Here is a 19,661-nt window from a genome sequence, read left to right on the forward strand (position 1 = left end):
ACGGTCGTCTTTCTTGCACTTGAAGACCCATCGAGTGCCAATCTTCTTGTAATTCTCAGGCTTTTCAACAAGCTTCCAAACACCAAGCTTGTGAAATTGCTGTAATTCTTCTTGCATGGCTTCAACCCAGGCACTATCTTTCAATGCTTCTTTCCACGACTTTGGTTCTTCTTGTGACACATAACACGCGAAGGACCAGTCATTTTGTTGACCAGATTCTCTTATAGCTGAATACAAACCAGCATTCCGGTTGTTTCTCAGCTGATTACGCGTCTGCACTCCGCGATGGACATCTCCTATGATATTCTGCTGTGGATGGGTATCGTGAATCCTCATTTCAGGATTATCTGGCACACGAGCATTGATACCCAAATTATTCAGATTAAGATCAACAACCAACTCCACACCAGGAATGTGGTTAGAAGTGGATGCATTCCCTTCAGCAGTATCTATATTCTGCGTATGAGGTGTATCCCCAGAGGCACCTTGAACAGGAGCAGCTGGAGCTGAAGATCCTTCGGCTGCATCATGATATTCATCATCTTCAGAAGAGTCATTATAATCAGCAGCATCTTCATAAACCTCATTTTGAACCATATTGTTGACTGACGTAGAAGCTTGAGGATCAACAACAATAGGTCTAACCAATGGCGAGACAGCAGCGTTGTCACTTTCCAACAGCATCCGAGCAGCTGCTGATTCTTCGTCAAAGGTTGGCAGATTAAAGGAGTCAAATAGCCCATCATAATCGAACATCCACGGATCACCCGGAGCCCTAACAGGACTCGTGTACCTTTGAACCCTAACTTCGCTCCATAGCTCAATCTTTTTAGTAGCTAGATTCCAAACACGAAAATTCGGAGTTGCATATCCAAGGAAGAAACCCTCGATAGCTCTTGCACCAAACTTTCCATCCGGCTCAATCATAGTACAAGGAGCACCAAACGGTTCAAGGTAAGAAAGATCCGGTTTCCTTCTCTGAAGGAGTTCGAAACAAGTCTTGCCATGTCTCTTAACTGTAAGAACTCTGTTCAACGTGTAGCAAGCAGCCGATACAGCCTCTCCCCAGAATTGAATAGGGAGTTCCGACTCTACTAACATTGTTCTTGCAGTTTCAATAATAGTTCGATTCTTCCTCTCAGCGACACCATTTTGTTGTGGAGTATAACGAGAACTGTACTCATGAAGAATGCCTTTAGAAGTACAAAACTCATCCATAACTTGATTCTTGAATTCAGTTCCATTGTCGCTTCGGATCCTTTTCACTTTCAACGTATAGAGATTCTCCAACATTGTAAGAAGATCCTTGAGGATGCCAGGAGTTTCACTTTTGTGTGCCATAAAAGATACCCAAGAAAATCTAGAGTAGTCATCAGTAACTACTAAACAATAAGCATCACCAAACGTTGTCTTGTGCTTCATAGGTCCAAAAAGGTCCATATGAAGACGTTCGAGAGGCATGCTGACAGTGTTGATTTTCTTCAAAGGGTGAGACTTCTTCGTTTGCTTCCCCTTTTGGCAAGAGACACAGATATCTTGTAGATGAAAACTTCTTACAGGCACACCATTCACAAGATTATTTTTCACCAAAAGGTTCATTTTTCTCAAGTGAATGTGTCCCATTCTTCTGTGCCAAGATATAGACTCCTTTTCTGTGGCTTTTGAGACAAAACAAGTAACTTGTGCAGATGTAGTAATCGCTTGGCTCATATCGAGAATATAAAGATCATTAACTCTCGGAGCCGATAAGAGAACCCATTCTTGTGGAATTTTGAATCCAGGCTTCAGCACATAACAGCCAGCATCATCAAAAATCACTGAGAACTTTTTATCGCAGATTTGCGACACACTGAGAAGATTGTGATCAATTTGCTTCACATAATTGATCTTATCAAAGCACACGATGCCATTGGAGATACTTCCTTCTCCAGTAATGTACCCGCCTTTATCACCCGCAAAAGCAACATACCCTCCTCTAATATTTCTCACGTCATACAGGAGCCGTAAGTCGCCAGTCATGTGCCTGGATGCTCCACTATCAACAATCCAATGACTATTAATAGTTCCTCCTAGAACATCCTGCACATGTCAAATAAACACATCAGTTGAGAATGGGGACCCAAGCCTTAGTGGTCTTGGGTCGTCCCTTGGCATCACGATACGTAAGCTCTATCTCTTGATGGTTTTCAAGAACAACTGCTCCCCCTGAATTGTCACCCGACTTAGGTAACCAAGTTTGTCTGTGCCTACCAGTTTTTGAAGATTCTGGTTTTACAGGTTGTGACACTCTTGGTTCCTTTTGAACTGTTTTAACTTCAGATTTTAAAGCTTTTTCAACAGTTTTTATGTTCTTACGTCGTTGTTTAGTTTCTTGTTCTTTTACAGTTCGTTTATCTTGTTTAGGTGAAACTGACCGACGTTGAGGGTGAACTGTTTCAGGTGAAGCTTTTTCAACCATTTTCTTCTTTGGAGCATTTGGGCAATTTCTGATAATGTGCCCAATTTCTCCACATTTGAAACAAGTTCTCCTTTCAACAGACTTAGGAGAACTTGATCGACTACCAGATGTTGAGCTTGTAGAACCTGAGGTACTTGCTTTTTCATCACACCCGTTTGTGTGTTGGGTGTAATTGTTATCACTGTTTCGTTTCAAAATCTTGACTTGTTGTACAAAATCAGTGTTTGATTTGTTTTCAAAAGTCTCAATTTTATCTGTACCTTTTGATGCTACAAACTTAACATCTTTTCCTTTCTTCATGTAACGAGCTCCTTTTGTTTCAACTTTAGCCTTTGGCTTTGGAGCTCGTTGTGGTTGTTTACCCTTAGAAGCAGTAGGTTGTCGAGTGGTTGGAGATTTTTGATTACCAAATTGTTTCCTAATCTCAGCCTTAGGAATTGGATCACATTGTGTTACCACAATTCCCGGAAGTGTTTTTCCCAAAAATTTGTTTGTATTGTCTTCAAAGACTTTGTCAATCAAAGATTTATTTACATTTTTAATTGGAAAAACATGATCTGAGTAGATTTTATTATCTCCAACCAAAGTGTACAACACATTACTGCTTTTAACAGTAGACACACTTGTCTTATCAACCTTGACAGGATCAATCACTTGCTTCTCAACAGATGAAGCCTCAGGAGTATCAGGATCACAAAGGATGTGATTCTCAATGGGAATGACAACTCCTTTCATCTTGTTAAGTGAGTTATCCTGTTCACTCACATCCACTTCTGATTCATCATCCGATGACTCACAGTCCTCGATGATTGGAGGACTTTGTTTCATGGATGTTGAAGCTTCCTGTTGCTCTGTGGATGTATTTTCAGAATTCTCCGGTTTGAACCCTAGGCCAGTAGAAAATTCCTCAAAGTTCAAAGGCACACTGGGTTCATACCGGGGCATTTCCTCTTCATCAGGCATCTTGGTATAGTTGTCCATCAAAGGGGGTGGACACGCCTTATACCCTACACCTTTCACGTTACCTTTCAGTTGTTGAACGTCTATGATGTGATCAAGCACAAATCGGGAGTTAGAATAACTATCCAATTTCTGTTTGATCGCATCATGCTTGCATTGGGCAATGGCTAATTGCTTCTTAGTTTCTTCCACAAGATTAATGTATTCATTTATACTTACTTGTTTGTGGTAAACTACTTTGTTAACCTCGGACACATTTTTCTTTAATGTTTCTATTACAGATTTAAATTCTTTTTCATTCCGGGTTAAAGCCATGTTTGCCTCTTGGCATTTTGACAGTTCAATAACCAAATTCTGATTATGACTATGAAGCTTTTCTGATTCAAGCTTCATCTCTGCACATGATTTACAAATACTAGGAGCAGGAGGTTCAGAAGTTACCTGACTAGTAGAGGCTGAACCATTTGCCATAAAGGCAGTTTGAAAAGAAAAAGCTCCATCGTCAGAGAATAGCTTTTCCATTTCCATTGATGTATCAGCAGCCTTCCTAATCAGAATTGATTTCTGACATTTAAGCTCATCAGCTTCATTCAGTAGCTCCTGTATATCATCATCTCCTTCTTCATTCACATCAGGCTCTGAGTGATTATCCCCAGAAACAGAGCCTTCTTCATCCGAACTGCCCGAATAACCAGAACTGTCATCGCTCCCAGAAGATTCTTCTTTATGAACCTGCTCGATGACTTTAGCATACAATGCAGTTCCACTTCCTTGATCACCTTCACCAAACTGCACTGACCAGTCACATCCTTCATCAGCTTGAACAGCCAAAGCCCGATTGTGATTGGTAGCTCCAGGGTGTCCCTGATTGTTGTTCACTGCCACCATCCTCCTCTCACGGTTTTCTTGTTGGGCATTCGCATTAGTCTGGTTTCTGAACGGGTTGTGATTGCCGTGTTTTGTTGGTCGAGTGCACTCACGTTTAAAGTGCCCTTTCTCGCCACAATTAAAGCACGTGACGGCATTAATATCAAACCCATACTTCGTGTTTTTCTTTCCTTCCAACGAAGTTCTTCCAGTTCGTGCCATGAAATCTTTTGCCCTTCTAACCGCACTAGCAAAAGCCCATTTAATATCCATCAACTCCATTTCTTCCTTGTCGATCTGATCATAATCTTCATTGGTCATGTTGATGTTTCCAAGCTGACCAGCTACCAAACCACAGTAAGCACTGACCATGGTGTTGATAATTTCCATATGTTCCTTAGCAACTTCAATACTAAGGTGTGAAAGATTTGAGTTGTCGACTCGGATTGTGTGATGACTTTGGGATTGAGGTTGAGGATTGCTTGTATAGTGAGCTTGCTGTTGTTGTTGTTGAGGTTGTGGTTGTGGCTGTGTTGGAACAGGAATGTAAGACCTCGGATCGAATTGAGGTTGTGGTGGAGCAGCTGTTGATTGAGGAAATGGAAAAGAACTCGTATTGGACACAAAAGCAGTTTGAAGCTTCGGTTGCTGAACAGAACTAGCTGAAGGACCAAAACCAGGCAAATACATTTCTGTATTTTGAGGAGCTGGAGCACGCCTTGCTTTCCTAATTTCTTCATCATTTTTATGTTCCAGCTTCTGAATGAACTCATAGATGTTAATCTCATCTAGAGCTTTAGTATGCTTCAACAGCTCAATAAACGAACTCCATTTTGGGGGTAGGGCGTCAGCAAACCTGTTCACCATGTCTTGTTGAGTAGCTGCCACCCCATAAGCACACATTTCACTAATCAAATGATAGAAACGTGTGGTCATATCATTTAGAGTCTCGTTTTCCAAAAACTGAAAAGATTCAAATTCTTTCTTCAACAAATCATGCCTAGACTTTCGAGCAGCTGCATTGCCTTCTCCTCTAGCAACTAAGGCATCCCACAATGCTTTCGTGGTCTTGCAATATGAAAACTGATGGTAGATGTCTTTGTTGAGTGCTTGAGTAAGTATGGCATATGCCTTTTTCTCCAATTCATAAGCCTTCTTGTCATTTTCAAGCATATTGGCGTAACCTTCTGAAGTGGATGCTCTACTTTCAAGACTTTCATTGAATGCATTGACAAAACACATCCAAAGGTCGGTGCTTTGTCCTTGAACATATGTGTGAAAGCGGCCTTTCCATGACGGAAAATCGTTCATGTGGTTCAGCTTTGGTGGACGATTGTTACTGCCTGTTTCACTCTCACTAATCAGAAGATTCTGAAGACTTTGACTTTGATTGGATACCAAAGCCCATTGACACGAACTTATTGATTGTTGTTGTTTTGGAATGGCACTCGTCATATATTCAGCCATCGACATCTGTTTCAGATCTGGTTGTGGATCCGTACTCCAATCCCAAGGACTTGTGCAACTCATTGTGATCAAAAATTAACAAATAACCTACACACCACAAACTGTTAACAACAAACAGACAACAATTGAAAGATACAATCTGATCGAAAGATCAAGACTTGTTCGAAGGATCAACAGTGATCGAAAGATTACTGTTGAGTTTCGAGCAATAGTCTTCGAAAGATTCTCAATGAAAGATCCTTATCTTTCGACTGATTATCACGAAAGATTCAATGTTCGAAAGATTTATATCTTTCGAATACTGATCTCGAAGGATTCACAATGAAAGATCCTTATCTTTCGAGATGTATCCTTATCTTTCGGACAACCAACTTTCGAAAAGATTCCAACTACGAAGGATAACCCTTAGACTTCGAAAGACTACTCGAAGGATGCTTAGCTTTCGAGCTGCCTTTGATCGAAAGATGTCGAAGGATATCTTTCGATGTCGAAGGATATCTTTCGACAGCTCTGACACACTGACACAAAGTACGACGGGTTGGTGAAAAAGGTGATGTGTTGATGTACCAACTTTCGGCAGAAAGGATGGTTCTGCAACAACTTTTCACCAAACAATTGACTTTCAAAAATTTTTGCCAAAAAAAGCAACCTTATCTTCAAGAACTGGTCACCGGAAACACACCGGAGATATGGCCGGAAAAAATCAAGGTTTCACAAAAACGATTTTTATGTTACCCAAACCGACCCCGAACACTCCCGATAGGTTTAGTACGCGTTTTTATGCAGAAAACTACCAAAAACGGGTGCTAAGCCAAGTGTCCAAACACACCAAGAATCTTGAACAAACCGGTTTTAAACAAGGTAAAGAGCGAGGCTCTGATACCACTTGTAGGTCCCTTTTCTCGGAGGATCGAGAACAAACCTAAACCTTGTTATACTAACCCACTAGCGAGTGCGGAATCCAAGCTAGCGGGCAAACCGGAATGATGCAAGAACAAACACAAGAACACACAAAGTTCACCGATTAACACCACTGTATTAATACGTATGAAGGTTTACGGTTACAAGCACAATGTTTACAATCTTGTTTGCAAACTCTCTAAAGTGTGTGTGTGTGTGTTTTCCAGCAGAGTTTCTCTAACTCTCTATGTGTGCATCTGTCTCACACTAACACACTGCATGGGTATTTATACCCATACACAGCAGGTCTTGGTCGAAGGATCGATAGATGGTCCGAAGGATCATCTATCGATGACAGGGAGCTCGAACGATCAGCGTGGACATCGAAGGATCATCCTTCGATGTCTAATGGTCGAACCATATCTTTCGAGCACCTCGAAGGATGGTGCGTATCCTTCGAGGCTATCCTTCGATCCAGACAAACATCCTGTTGTCCAAGTCAAACTAGGAGGATAGTTGACTTGGTCAACTTACAGACTGATTTAGGACATCGTTTACATACAGACCGAATACAGACAAAGTACAGACACAAGTGCACCAACAGTCTTTGGTATATAAACATAATGAACTACGTAACTCGTGTGGCGCATCTCTCGGATATATGGTCTTGGTACCGCAATTTCGTTTGATAGATTGCCGAGGTTCTGAGATACGTGGTCTTTATGCTGTTTATCATCTGGGTATCATGGTTGTTTCTTTTACCGGAAAACAACGGGGACGCAAGTCTAGATCTTCCATGATACCATACATACGTGTAAATATCCTTAATACATGATGCATTCGACCCAAATAAGTGATAAACAATCACATGTCCCACAAAATTATGCGGGAGTCAAGTTCGTCTCTTTGTCTGTACAATGGTACTAACCTGTTCACGGACTTGCTCCTGTGCCCTTTGTATCTGAAATTCAAGTTCCTCTTCAATAAGTGATTCTATCACAAAGGACTTGTTTTCAATTCCAAATAAGTGAGTATCTCACATTAGCTTATACGTCAAAACAGATGATAAATGGTATACTCACCAGTAAGATGATCTCTCGTGCATACCTTGATACGGGAGTATATTCTGAGGTGGGTAAACATGGTTACTATCAGCTATTAATACACTTAATTCCATATCTCGAAAACAGTGTTCGAAAGCGTGCTAAAACTTAAGTGGACCACAATACCGTTGAACGTCTTGAACTGTCAACATCATTCTAAAAGATTAAAGCTAAAATGCTATGGTTCTTGTGTTGGGTACTGACAGTAAAACCGATATGATTCCTTTGCTCCGACTTCACAAAAAGATAATTAGTGTAAATATGTTCTTAGGTTTAACCTATTTAATTTAGTTCAAATTGAAAAACCACAAAAAGATTTTGCCTTCTTGTTTCTATGTGCGAGTTATCTTATTAAGAATACTCTAGGGTTGTGAAAATTTTTTAAATAAGTTATTAAATGTTGGTTGTTTAATATTTCAATTGTTTATTCTGGGGTATTGGAATTTATTTTTGGGATCCAGGTTTGGGTCGATGTCTCCGGGGTCAAGTTACTTAATCCGGGGTTAAGTGTTTCAGGTCTGGATCGTTCATCTCAAGATGGAAGATTTGGAGAAGCTGTGTGCATCTGGATCGTTCATCACAAGATGGAAGATTTGGAGAAGCTGTGTGCGTCTGGATCGTGCATCTCAAGACTGGGGAAGCAATGATTTCTGAAAAGAATGTGTTGGTTGAGATTGCTAAAATTTTGGATCCAATTTGGCTTGCCAACCTTAGAGAAGCTCATCTGAAGAAGCTTCGGCGCCTGCCTCTAAAGTACAATGAAGAAGATCGTGTTCTAGCGGACCAGTTCATCAAGGTGGTTCAGTTCTGTGTGAAGAACAAGGTCTGGGCAGGAAGCCGCTTCTCGAAGAGAGTATGAAGATCTCAAGAGCAACGAAGACCATGCACTGATCAAGGGGGAGTTTGTTAATGCACTTTAGGTGATAAGTGCATGTCTCCCAAGTTATAGGGTCTTTATTGTACATATGTTGAAAATTAGTCCCAAGTTTATCCTAGGGACATTTTGTCCAAGTTTTAGGATGGTTTCTTTAGTCAGAGTTTTTGTATGGACTAAGGTCAGAGTTTGTTTGTGTAGCCTTTGTCTGAGTTTTGTCTAGGAAAAAGGTCTGAGCTTTGTGCTATATGTTTTGTCCGGGCTTTCTAGTTAGTCTTGAAAGTCCGGGCTTTGCCTTGTATATATACTTTAATGTGGAATAGACAAGGTAACGATTCTGTGTGAAATTCTGTGCACCTAACCCTAATCATTGTGTGTGTTTTGTCTGGCGGCTGCTTTGTGTGAGTGATGTCATTCATCATTCATCTTCCTCATCAAGAATACTCAGTGTATTCTTGATTTCTCTCTCAAATCCTTGCATTCTAGTGTTTCATCTACAGTGGTTGATCATCAGGTGGATTCCGCACACCTGTTGGTTGCTTTAGCTGAGTGAGATCTTGGATTAGGAGGTCTTACATAAACTTACATAAAAGTTTGTTATGGATAAAAGGACTGAAATACCCTTCCATTTAACAAAAAGGTTCAACAATATTTGTATTACAGTGTTAGGGACGTATATGGTGTTACAAAAGTGGCTGATGTTGCAAAAGACTTTATTTTGGACTGAAACATTTAAAATGACTACAAGGACTAAAACGGTATTCAACTCCAAAGATAGGCCCATTCAATATGTTGGCTAGTAAACTTTTTAAAACCATTCCACTGTCAAATTGTGCTTCTTTTTCAATCCAAAGATAGACACATTCAATACGTTGGCTAGTAAACTTTCTAAAACCATTCCACTGTCAAATTGTGCCTTTTTTTCAAAGTTATGTACAAGTTTCACAAGTCTTCCATGATAGTAACTTTGAATTCTTCCGTTATTGCTCCAAGTTGATTTAGCACGTTAGAATGTTATTCGTGTTCAAATGTCAGTTCTATAAATTAAGCCCAATGCTGGTAATACAAGTGGTTCACAAAAAGTAACAGTTTAATATGGGGATTTTGCTCCTTTTGTGTTTCTCTCTCATAATTTCTTTCTCATCTGGAGCTGATACCATATATGCAAACCAGTTTTTATCTGGAAACCAAACAATCATATCCAAAGACGGAAACTTTGAGCTGGGCTTCTTCAAAGCAGGTAATTCTTCAAACTACTACATAGGCATCTGGTATAAAAAGGTACCTTTCAATCCTCCAACTGTAGTCTGGGTAGCAAATAGAGAAACACCCATCTCTGATAGATTCTCTTCTAAGTTTAAATTAAAAGATGGTAACTTGGTCCTTTTAAACGAGTCAAACACTCCGATTTGGTCAACAAACATGATTTCTACTGCAACGCCTGCATCAGTAGTTCTTCATGATGATGGTAATTTAGTTTTACTATACGGGTCAAGTTCAAGCACACCAATTTGGCAAAGTTTTGATCATCCAACTCATACTTTTTTGCCTGGTAGTAAGTTAGGATTGTTGGGTTAATCGGGTTCATTCACGGGTCATGGTCAACGGGTCATGAGTCGGAATACACATGGGTCACAGGTCTCGGTTGAATAGGTAGTGATTGACCGAGTAAAATGGAAGTGAACGTTGCAATTTGAGGTTGTTTTGGACGTGCGAAATCTCGGTGAAATTAATGCACGTTTATATTAAATTGGCAAATAGTTTTGACCAAGTAAATAGGAAAAAGTGGAAGTCATGAGCATGCAGTTAGGTTACGTGGGTTGTTTAGCAGGTGTTTTTATTGTTTATTTCAATTATAAATAGGGTCAAGTAGGTTAGTTTAGCATAACAACTCTTGTAATCAGTTTTCACTTAATACAAAGAGTCGAACCAGTTTTGGGTTCCACTGTGTGTTTGTTAACCAGTGCCTGAACCAACATTTGGTATCAGAGCGAAGGTTAAACGAGGGCCGTTTTGAGAGTCGACCGTCCGGTAGGGAGGAGAAGCCTTCGGGTGCGGGCTGCCATTGCAGCGGAACCGTAGGTGGGTCGACAATCATAGGTTTTGGCTACTGGTTCGGGTCGGAACTAGGGGGTGTTGCTACACACAAATCACGGGAGGCTAGTAACAGCAGAAGACGGAGACCGGGAGGTGGTTCGTGTCAATCGTTGTTGTGCGGAGAGTACCGGTTTGGACGACGGGGCTGTTCGGTTATTAGTTGCGGGTTTGAGCAACTGGCATATATCCGGTGACAACAGCAGGATTTGAAGTGCCTTGATCGGCTTGGTTCGTGATAAGAGGAGACCGACGTGGTGCGTAAAAAGCGGGCATAATGGATCCGTCAAAGCAGGTGGCTTTGGATTCGTCTCGTTTGGCAAGGTGAGAAAACGGAAGAAGCGGGTAGCTTGTTTTCTTTGTCGGTGGAGAGGCCTCTTGGAACGGGTGAACATCGGTGTGTCTCGTGGCTGTTAGTTGTGATTAACGTGGAAGAAAAGGCTGCAGCGATCAGAGGTTACCGGTGTACAGTGATCGGAGGTGACAGATTAGCCGTGATCGGAGAGAACTAGGTGATCGCAGGTCGGTGGTTTTGAGGGTTAACGTTCTAGCGGATCAAGAGGGTAGCCGAGACGAGTCGAGATTCAGGCCAAATCAGCGGGCTTGTCAACCTAGTTTGTTGATCGAAGAACGAAGAAGAGATCGTGTATTTTAGTTGTCGGATACTCTTTCTAGCCTAGGAGAAGAATTGCAAGGGGTGCAGAATTCTTTGGGTAGAAAAACCAACGGGTGTAGCGCGGTAGAAACGAAACAGCAGGTGGCTGAGGTATTCGTTTAGCGACTCGAAGACGGTACAGGTGGTAGGCGTCTAGTTGGTGGTTGATACGCAAGGTGTGCTTATCAAGGAAGAGCTTGACAGAATAGTGAAATCACGATCAGGGGGTGAACGACTTTGGACGTGGTCGAGGTGAAGGTCGGGTGTCCGGGAAGGGTCGATATGGGTCAAGGTGAAGGCGTGTGTTGACAGAAATGGTGCGTTGAAGAATGGCGTGAATAAATCGATTAAGGGGGTGATTGTTGGGTTAATCGGGTTCATTCACGGGTCATGGTCAACGGGTCATGAGTCGGAATACACATGGGTCACAGGTCTCGGTTGAATAGGTAGTGATTGACCGAGTAAAATGGAAGTGAACGTTGCAATTTGAGGTTGTTTTGGACGTGCGAAATCTCGGTGAAATTAATGCACGTTTATATTAAATTGGCAAATAGTTTTGACCAAGTAAATAGGAAAAAGTGGAAGTCATGAGCATGCAGTTAGGTTACGTGGGTTGTTTAGCAGGTGTTTTTATTGTTTATTTCAATTATAAATAGGGTCAAGTAGGTTAGTTTAGCATAACAACTCTTGTAATCAGTTTTCACTTAATACAAAGAGTCGAACCAGTTTTGGGTTCCACTGTGTGTTTGTTAACCAGTGCCTGAACCAACAAGGATACAATAAGCGTACAAATACATCACATGTTATAACGTCATGGAAAAATAAGGAAGATCCCGCTGCGGGACTCTTTTCTTTAGAGATTGTCCAAAACACAAAGCGATATGCACTCAAGTGGAATAGGTCTGTAGAGTATTGGACCAGTGGACCTTGGAATGGTCGGTTTTTTAGCTCATTACCTGATATGGCGGTGCCTTATATATACAATTTCAGTTACATAGACAATGCAAACGAGAGTTATTTTACATATTGGTCAACCAATCATTCTGTTATATCTGGAATGTTTCTAGACGTCTCAGGGCAGATGCAACAGCAGACATGGAAGGAGAGTTCTGAGCAGTGGTATTTGTTTTTTTCTACACCGAAACTAATCTGCGATGTTTATGCTAGGTGTGGGGCGTTTAGCATTTGCAATCAACAGACCTCGCCATTCTGTAACTGCTTGACTGGTTTTGAACCTACATCGCAGAGTGATTGGAACCTGAGTGAATTTTCTGGAGGATGTGTCAGAAAAACGAAGTTGAACTGTAGAGTTAAGGAAGAAAAACCTGAGTTCATTGTAAGTTTTGTCCCAGTAAAATATCTTCCAGCATCTCATGAAAATGAGATTCCTTCATTGGATGAATCGGCATGCAGAAGGTCTTGCTTGGATGACTGCAGTTGTGATGGATATAGTTTCTTCCTTGAAAGGTGTCGCCTATGGAATAATGAAAACTTAAATAACATATCATTTGTGTTTGTTTCTGACGACTCAACTGTAAGAAAATTTGAATTGAACATCAAAGTTGCTTCTAAAGACATTCAACATCCTATCAATGATATTCATAAGAAGAATGACAAGGTCAATCTGGCTACTGTTGTTGGGTCGATTGCAGGAGTGGTTTTTCTCTTCGGTCTTATTTTTCTTATAATCTGTAGGAAAAAATGCATTCGGGTTGGAAAAACGAGAATGGAGGGATCGTTGATAGCATTTGTCTACAGAGATTTACAAATAGCCACCAAAAATTTCTCAGATAAACTGGGAGGAGGTGGGTTTGGTTCGGTTTTCAAGGGGGTACTGCGAGATTCATCCATTGTGGCTGTGAAAAAACTTGAAAGTCTTAGCCAAGGAGAGAAACAATTCAGGAGCGAAGTCAGCACAATCGGGACCATCCAACATGTTAATCTTGTACGTCTTCGTGGGTTTTGTGCACAAGGTAGCAGTAAGCTTTTGGTGTATGATTACATGCCAAATGGTTCTCTTGATTCTCATCTATTCGGTGAAAAAGAAGATAATCTTCTTAACTGGAAAACAAGGTATGAAATTGCACTTGGAATTGCAAGAGGGTTGGTTTATCTTCATGAGAAGTGCAGAGATTGTATAATCCACTGTGACATAAAGCCGGAAAACATTCTTTTAGACGCTGATTTCTGCCCAAAGTTAGCTGATTTTGGTCTGGCAAAGCTTGTGGGTCGAGAGTTTAGTCGGGTTTTGACAACTTTTAGAGGGACAAAGGGGTATCTAGCACCCGAATGGTTATCCGGGGTGCCTGTTACAGCCAAAGCAGATGTATTCAGCTATGGAATGATGCTTTTCGAGTTGGTTTATGGTAAAAGAAATGCTGAGCAATCTGATGATTCAACAAGTAAATTCTTCCCTAGTTTGGTTGCTAATGTACTAATGGTGGGTGGTGATATCCTTAGCCTACTAGACAGCAGGTTAAACAGGGAAGCCAGTGTTGAAGAAGTTACCAAAATTTGCAAAGTTGCATGTTGGTGTATCCAAGACGAGGAAGATAGCAGGCCTTCTATGAGTTTGGTGGAGCAAATTCTTGAAGGAGTTTCTGACGTTAACATGCCCCCGGTCCCACGAACTGTCAAGTTATTTCTTGATAACATGGAGCCTATTGTCTTCTTCACCGAGTCATCATCAAATGAGAGTCCACAAGTACTGGGCAATTCATCAGCTGTGATTCTGTCTAAGAGCGCATCTTCTTCAAGGTAATTGTGTAGGATAAAATCTGTATTAATTATGTTCATAATGGATATGTGTTTTTGTGTTTCATATATGAGATATAGTTAGGAAAACTATGGATTATGTTAGAGCCGTTATTGGTCAAAGTTATTCTCAAGTGTTATTATGTTTGTGACAATAAATTAGATTATATAAATTCACAATAAAATCTAAGTGATAATGCACCAAATTTCAAGAAGGAAGGAGAATAAATTACATTGATATTCAAACTAAAACTTGCGGGTCTTTGAATCCTTTTTAATTCTAGACCTTGGGTTCAAGTCCCATAGGCGAAAGGAATAAAAGTGATTTGTCGTTCTAAAAAAATTGTAGACGGGTGATTTTATATCCCATGAAGAATCCTATGGCGAAATTTGAGGTACTGGATTTGTATAGAGATTAAGCATGTGAAATCTCTTTCAATCGCGAAGCTCATGAATAGAGTTTGAAATAATGTTTCTCCATTTTAAAAGTTTTTGTGTTTAACTTATATGCTTCCTCACCAAAAGTTTATGTAGTTTTTGGGCTTGTACGTATGAAGTTCAAGAAAGGATTGTGTGTTGAAAGTTGAAACCTAAAAATGTTACGTGCTTTTAAAAAGGCAACACCACTAAATGAGTGAGTATTTATTATACCCTTATACAAAAAAGCAACTTGAGGTGTGTATCCCTTCGTTTAGGAGTCGCGTTTGTTAGATATATAATGAAACACGCTTTTATATTCATATATTACCTAAAAGGACTCATATTCACACCTTCTAATCCGTTCTGGTGGTTTTAGCGCCTCTTCAAAATTAAACTGACACCGGTTCGATCCTCTTGATGCCCTTTCATAAAACTTTTTGCCTTCCCATATTTCCAGCATATTCATTGATTATTATACATATTATTACAAACTGATCATGAACAGTGTTTCACCGTTGTTATTTTATTGATTCACAGTTAGGCTTTTAGTGGGGTTTTAATGGGCTCTCTTATTATACATATTAACATAAACTTCAGATCTTATTTTTTAAACTATTAGGTTACATATTTCTTACTTTTGTGTTGTTCTCTTCTAATGGCTGCCGCGTGTACAGTTTACACATATTTCTTTAAATTTTCAATTACCTTCATCACTTACAGTGGCTTCCAAATAATCGAACCTTGCTTGGTACCGTTATTATTTTATTGATTCACAGTTAGGCTTTTAGTGGGGTTTTAATGGGCTTTTAATGGGCTCTCTTATTATACATATTAACATAAACTTCAGATCTTATTTTTTTAAACTATTAGGTTACATATTTCTTACTTTTGTGTTGTTCTCTTCTAATGGATCCCGCGTGTACAGTTTACACATATTTCTTTAAATTTTCAATTACTTTCATCACTTACAGTGGCTTCCAAATAATCGAACCTTGCCTGGTACCCAGAATGAAGCTTGGTGTCTGAAGTCTTCTATCCTCACGATTGCTTCTACATATTTTGTTGATGCAGATTTTGTGTCCGATGCTTGTCGAATAGATTAGTTTTATTTTATGCTGAATTTGTAATAGTTAGTGAAACGGTCAAACGAACGTGTATAGACCCGCTCGTTTGAAGTGGTCAAACGAGAGGGTTGTTGGTTTGACTGTGTGTGTGTGTTGCTAGACAAAGTTGCTGTGTTGTCATTGGTGTCGAAGGATAAGGCATCGAAGGATTATGAATATCCTTCGATGAGCTCGAAAGATACCCATCGAAGGATGGACCTCGAAGGATATCGAAGGATATCATTCGAGGTATGTGAGTATCTTTCGAAGACTGTCTGATCGAAGGATGATGTTTCGACCAGTCAGTCTGATCCTTCGACCTGCAGTGTTTGTTTTGGTATAAATACCAACACTTTGTCATTTGCAACACGAGAGTGAGAGCACAAGTGTGTGCTAGAGAGAGAATGGAGGTCTGAGACCTCACCGGGAGAAATCACCACTTGGTTTCTCCCCGGATGTATACTTCTTTGGTATTAGTTCGGTTGTCATGTAACCGGGCCGACTTGTAATGTTTACTACCGGATTAATACAAAGTTTGTTATGTTTATCCTCTCTTATCTCTTCCATCTATGAACATGAACACGAAAATCACGGGTTGGATCCCGAAACACGGACCTACAATTGGTATCAGAGCCATGGTGCCCGATTTAGTAAAACTAACCGTTTACTAAGTCACATGTGCTCTAGATCTGTGATTTTTATGGGTTTTTGTTCAAGATGTAAAAAGGTGAAAATGAGAAAAACCCAGATCTGGACCCGGATATCCAGATCTGTGCTAAACCGGGTGTTGGGTTTTATGTTTTTCTCCTAAATCTTCAAGTTTCCATCATCAAAAACTGTATACAAAGTGTTTTCGGTCAGATCTGCAGATGAACAGTCCTCCGTGTTCTTGATGTTCTTGACAGCTTCAAATTTCGAAAGATGCTGTTTGTCCTCGAAAGATTGAACAGTTTGTCGAAGGATGAAACAAAATTCAAAATTCAAATTTTCATGCTTCGAAATGTGCGAAAGTTGGTCACCTACCACATCAACTTTTCACCAACCTGTCGTACTTTCTGTCCTTGTGTCAGAACCATCGAAAGATATCTTTCGATCTCGAAAGATCATCCTTCGAACAAGGAGATTCGAAAGATGAACAGGAGTGCTCGAAAGATCATCAGTTCTTCGAAGGATCAAAAAGACTTCGAAGGATCAAGTCTGAGGTGTACGAAGGATCAGCCATGTCCAACTTCGAAAGGTGTTCGAAAGATCTGTGACATGTGCTCGAAAGATGCTCGAAAGATATGTGACATGTGCTCGAAAGACTTCGAAAGATCATCTTTCGAAGCTGTCTTGGTGTTTATCTTTCGTTTGATGCAGATGTTTCGAAGGATCCAGGTGTTGTGGAATTTTATGAACTCAGACAGTGTGTTGGGGTTAATCATTTAATTCACTTGGAGTCGGGTCGGGTGTTCGCAAGGATTATTCATACCGGGCTTCAAAGTTTCAACATCAAAATTCGTACGGGATTTGGGAACACGCGGGGTGATGCAGCATGATGAACACAAGAGATGATGAAGACTTGATGTTTGAAAATGTGGGGTAGTCACGGTTACCGATGCAATGACAAACATGGTAACGTGACTATTATGGGCCAAACACAACAGTTCCGCTTGGTGGAGGGAATTGGTGAATATTTGACGACAGTTTCTTTGAAGTGGAAAGAATCTGTTAAGGTTTAGAGATTTTGCCAAAGAAATGGGGGGATAAAAATTTTTTCATTTGTTGAATTTCTTCGGTAAAATTCTAAACGCAATCTCAGGTGGTAGAGTTTATGATCTTCTGGTGATTCAAACGGTTCAGCGTGGAATGTTTTGCACAGACACTTGAAGATCAAGACTTAATGCAGTTGTTTAAGAATGGAACCTTTATCATATGCCGGTTGGAGTTTTGGAAGATCAGCGGAAGATCGGTCAATTGATCCTTTTGAGGAAATTGCACAACACTCAACACGGATACGCGTACTTTGAGGGGGAAATCTTATACAATGAGCATCAGGATGCTACTTACCTGGATCATCGGTCAAGGGGGAATTTGTCTACACAGAGAAGATGAATACTTGGCTGAAGATTGATTGCAATTGCATTTTCAGCATTCGACAGCAACGGACAAGGGGGAATTTGTTGATGCAGATTTTGTGTCCGATGCTTGTCGAATAGATTAGTTTTATTTTATGCTGAATTTGTAATAGTTAGTGAAACGGTCAAACGAACGTGTATAGACCCGCTCGTTTGAAGTGGTCAAACGAGAGGGTTGTTGGTTTGACTGTGTGTGTGTGTTGCTAGACAAAGTTGCTGTGTTGTCATTGGTGTCGAAGGATAAGGCATCGAAGGATTATGAATATCCTTCGATGAGCTCGAAAGATACCCATCGAAGGATGGACCTCGAAGGATATCGAAGGATATCATTCGAGGTATGTGAGTATCTTTCGAAGACTGTCTGATCGAAGGATGATGTTTCGACCAGTCAGTCTGATCCTTCGACCTGCAGTGTTTGTTTTGGTATAAATACCAACACTTTGTCATTTGCAACACGAGAGTGAGAGCACAAGTGTGTGCTAGAGAGAGAATGGAGGTCTGAGACCTCACCGGGAGAAATCACCACTTGGTTTCTCCCCGGATGTATACTTCTTTGGTATTAGTTCGGTTGTCATGTAACCGGGCCGACTTGTAATGTTTACTACCGGATTAATACAAAGTTTGTTATGTTTATCCTCTCTTATCTCTTCCATCTATGAACATGAACACGAAAATCACGGGTTGGATCCCGAAACACGGACCTACATATTTCCCCAATAAAGGTACAATTTAGTTTCTAAGTGTAGCAAGTGTATTTGAAATTTTGAACTATGGTGAGTTTCTCTAGAGTTTTAAGTTTCTGGGGTGACTTTTACTATTTTTGTTTGAATGTGGAGTACGCCTCTTTCCATCTTCATTTAAAGGATATTCATGGAGTACGCCTCTAAGTTATGCTCAGCCTAAAAATAAATAAAATCTTCAAAAATCCCAAAATATTATATTACATCAGTGGGTAAAAAGTTTGGTATTAAAAATTGGGTTTAGATATGCTATACGCTAATTACGCCGTTTAATTAATAAAAAGCTTCTCATTTACGCTAACGCTAATGAGCATAACTCCTATTTTAGACCTCAAACTGATGTCAAATTTTAGGGACAAATTTATAAATCGGTAGTGAAGGTTTCTACTCTTTTACATTTTCAAAATTCATGTTTTAAGGTCATATGGACATAATGGTCAACATTTAGGCATTTAACGGAAATATGCATATGAATCGGATAACTAATAAACCAAGTTGTATAATCTCCGAGGGTTATACTTATAGGTAACTTGGTCCTAATAAAGCTCTAAGGCATTTCTAAACTATGCTTAAACGGGTCAGAACAGAACTGAAAGTCAAAGCATCAAACAAGCCCAAGTATAAAAAACCATCAAACAAGCCAAAAGTAGCAAAAACAAGCTTTCGTGAAGTCCAGTTTAAGTTTACCCAAAGAACTTAACTGCGGCAATGATCCCTTAGTAATACGTTCGTGAAGTCCCTACTTCTGGATTTAGGCTACCTGTCGTTGATCTGTAAGTAATCATTGAGGAATATTTACTTAGTGGACTTTTTTGTGGGGTTCTTTAGAAATTACCAACATATTTTCTATGTCAATAATTCAGCATCACTAATACTCAATTTTTAGTCGTGTTATATTCTTAAGTGCATTTTATCTGTTTTTCGGTTTCTTTTCTAGAACTTGATACAAACCTATATGCCACATAAGTTGGTGAGGAAGCATACAAGTTACAGAGACAACCTGTATAAAATGCTGAAACATGGAACTCTAATTAATGAGCTTCGCGATTGCCACCGAGTTTTAGGTGGCCGTGTGAGATCTAACATGCTTAATCTGTATGAACTTGTAATCTTGTGTATCATATTTTCATGTTATTACACACACCTAAT

General features: G+C 40.0%; 2 protein-coding genes across 2 annotated transcripts; both read left to right on the forward strand.

Annotated features, from left to right (window-relative positions):
- The first annotated feature begins 9,723 nt into the window (after window positions 1–9,723).
- Window positions 9,724–13,066, forward strand: LOC118479374 (G-type lectin S-receptor-like serine/threonine-protein kinase At2g19130). The gene is made up of 3 exons (XM_035986177.1): window positions 9,724–10,193; window positions 12,152–12,996; window positions 13,031–13,066. The coding sequence occupies exons 1-3, from the start codon at window positions 9,725–9,727 to the stop codon at window positions 13,064–13,066; spliced, it is 1,350 nt and encodes a 449-aa protein (XP_035842070.1). The 5' UTR covers window position 9,724.
- Window positions 13,042–14,257, forward strand: LOC110923868 (G-type lectin S-receptor-like serine/threonine-protein kinase At2g19130). The gene has a single exon (XM_022167923.2). The coding sequence runs from the start codon at window positions 13,105–13,107 to the stop codon at window positions 14,137–14,139; it is 1,035 nt and encodes a 344-aa protein (XP_022023615.2). The 5' UTR covers window positions 13,042–13,104; the 3' UTR covers window positions 14,140–14,257.
- Window positions 14,258–19,661: the final 5,404 nt, after the last annotated feature.

Source organism: Helianthus annuus, chromosome 17 (assembly GCF_002127325.2).
Source record: "Helianthus annuus cultivar XRQ/B chromosome 17, HanXRQr2.0-SUNRISE, whole genome shotgun sequence".
Lineage (NCBI taxonomy): Eukaryota > Viridiplantae > Streptophyta > Magnoliopsida > Asterales > Asteraceae > Helianthus > Helianthus annuus.

Coding starts and splice junctions, on each gene's coding strand:
- LOC118479374 (XM_035986177.1), top strand. CDS start 9,725: ATGGGGATTTTGCTCCTTTTGTGTTTCTCTCTCATAATTTCTTTCTCA. Junction 10,194..12,151: donor TTTGCCTGGTAGTAAGTTAG/GATTGTTGGGTT, acceptor TGAACCAACAAG/GATACAATAAGCGTACAAAT. Junction 12,997..13,030: donor TTCATAAGAAGAATGACAAG/GTCAATCTGGCT, acceptor GGTCGATTGCAG/GAGTGGTTTTTCTCTTCGGT.
- LOC110923868 (XM_022167923.2), top strand. CDS start 13,105: ATGGAGGGATCGTTGATAGCATTTGTCTACAGAGATTTACAAATAGCC.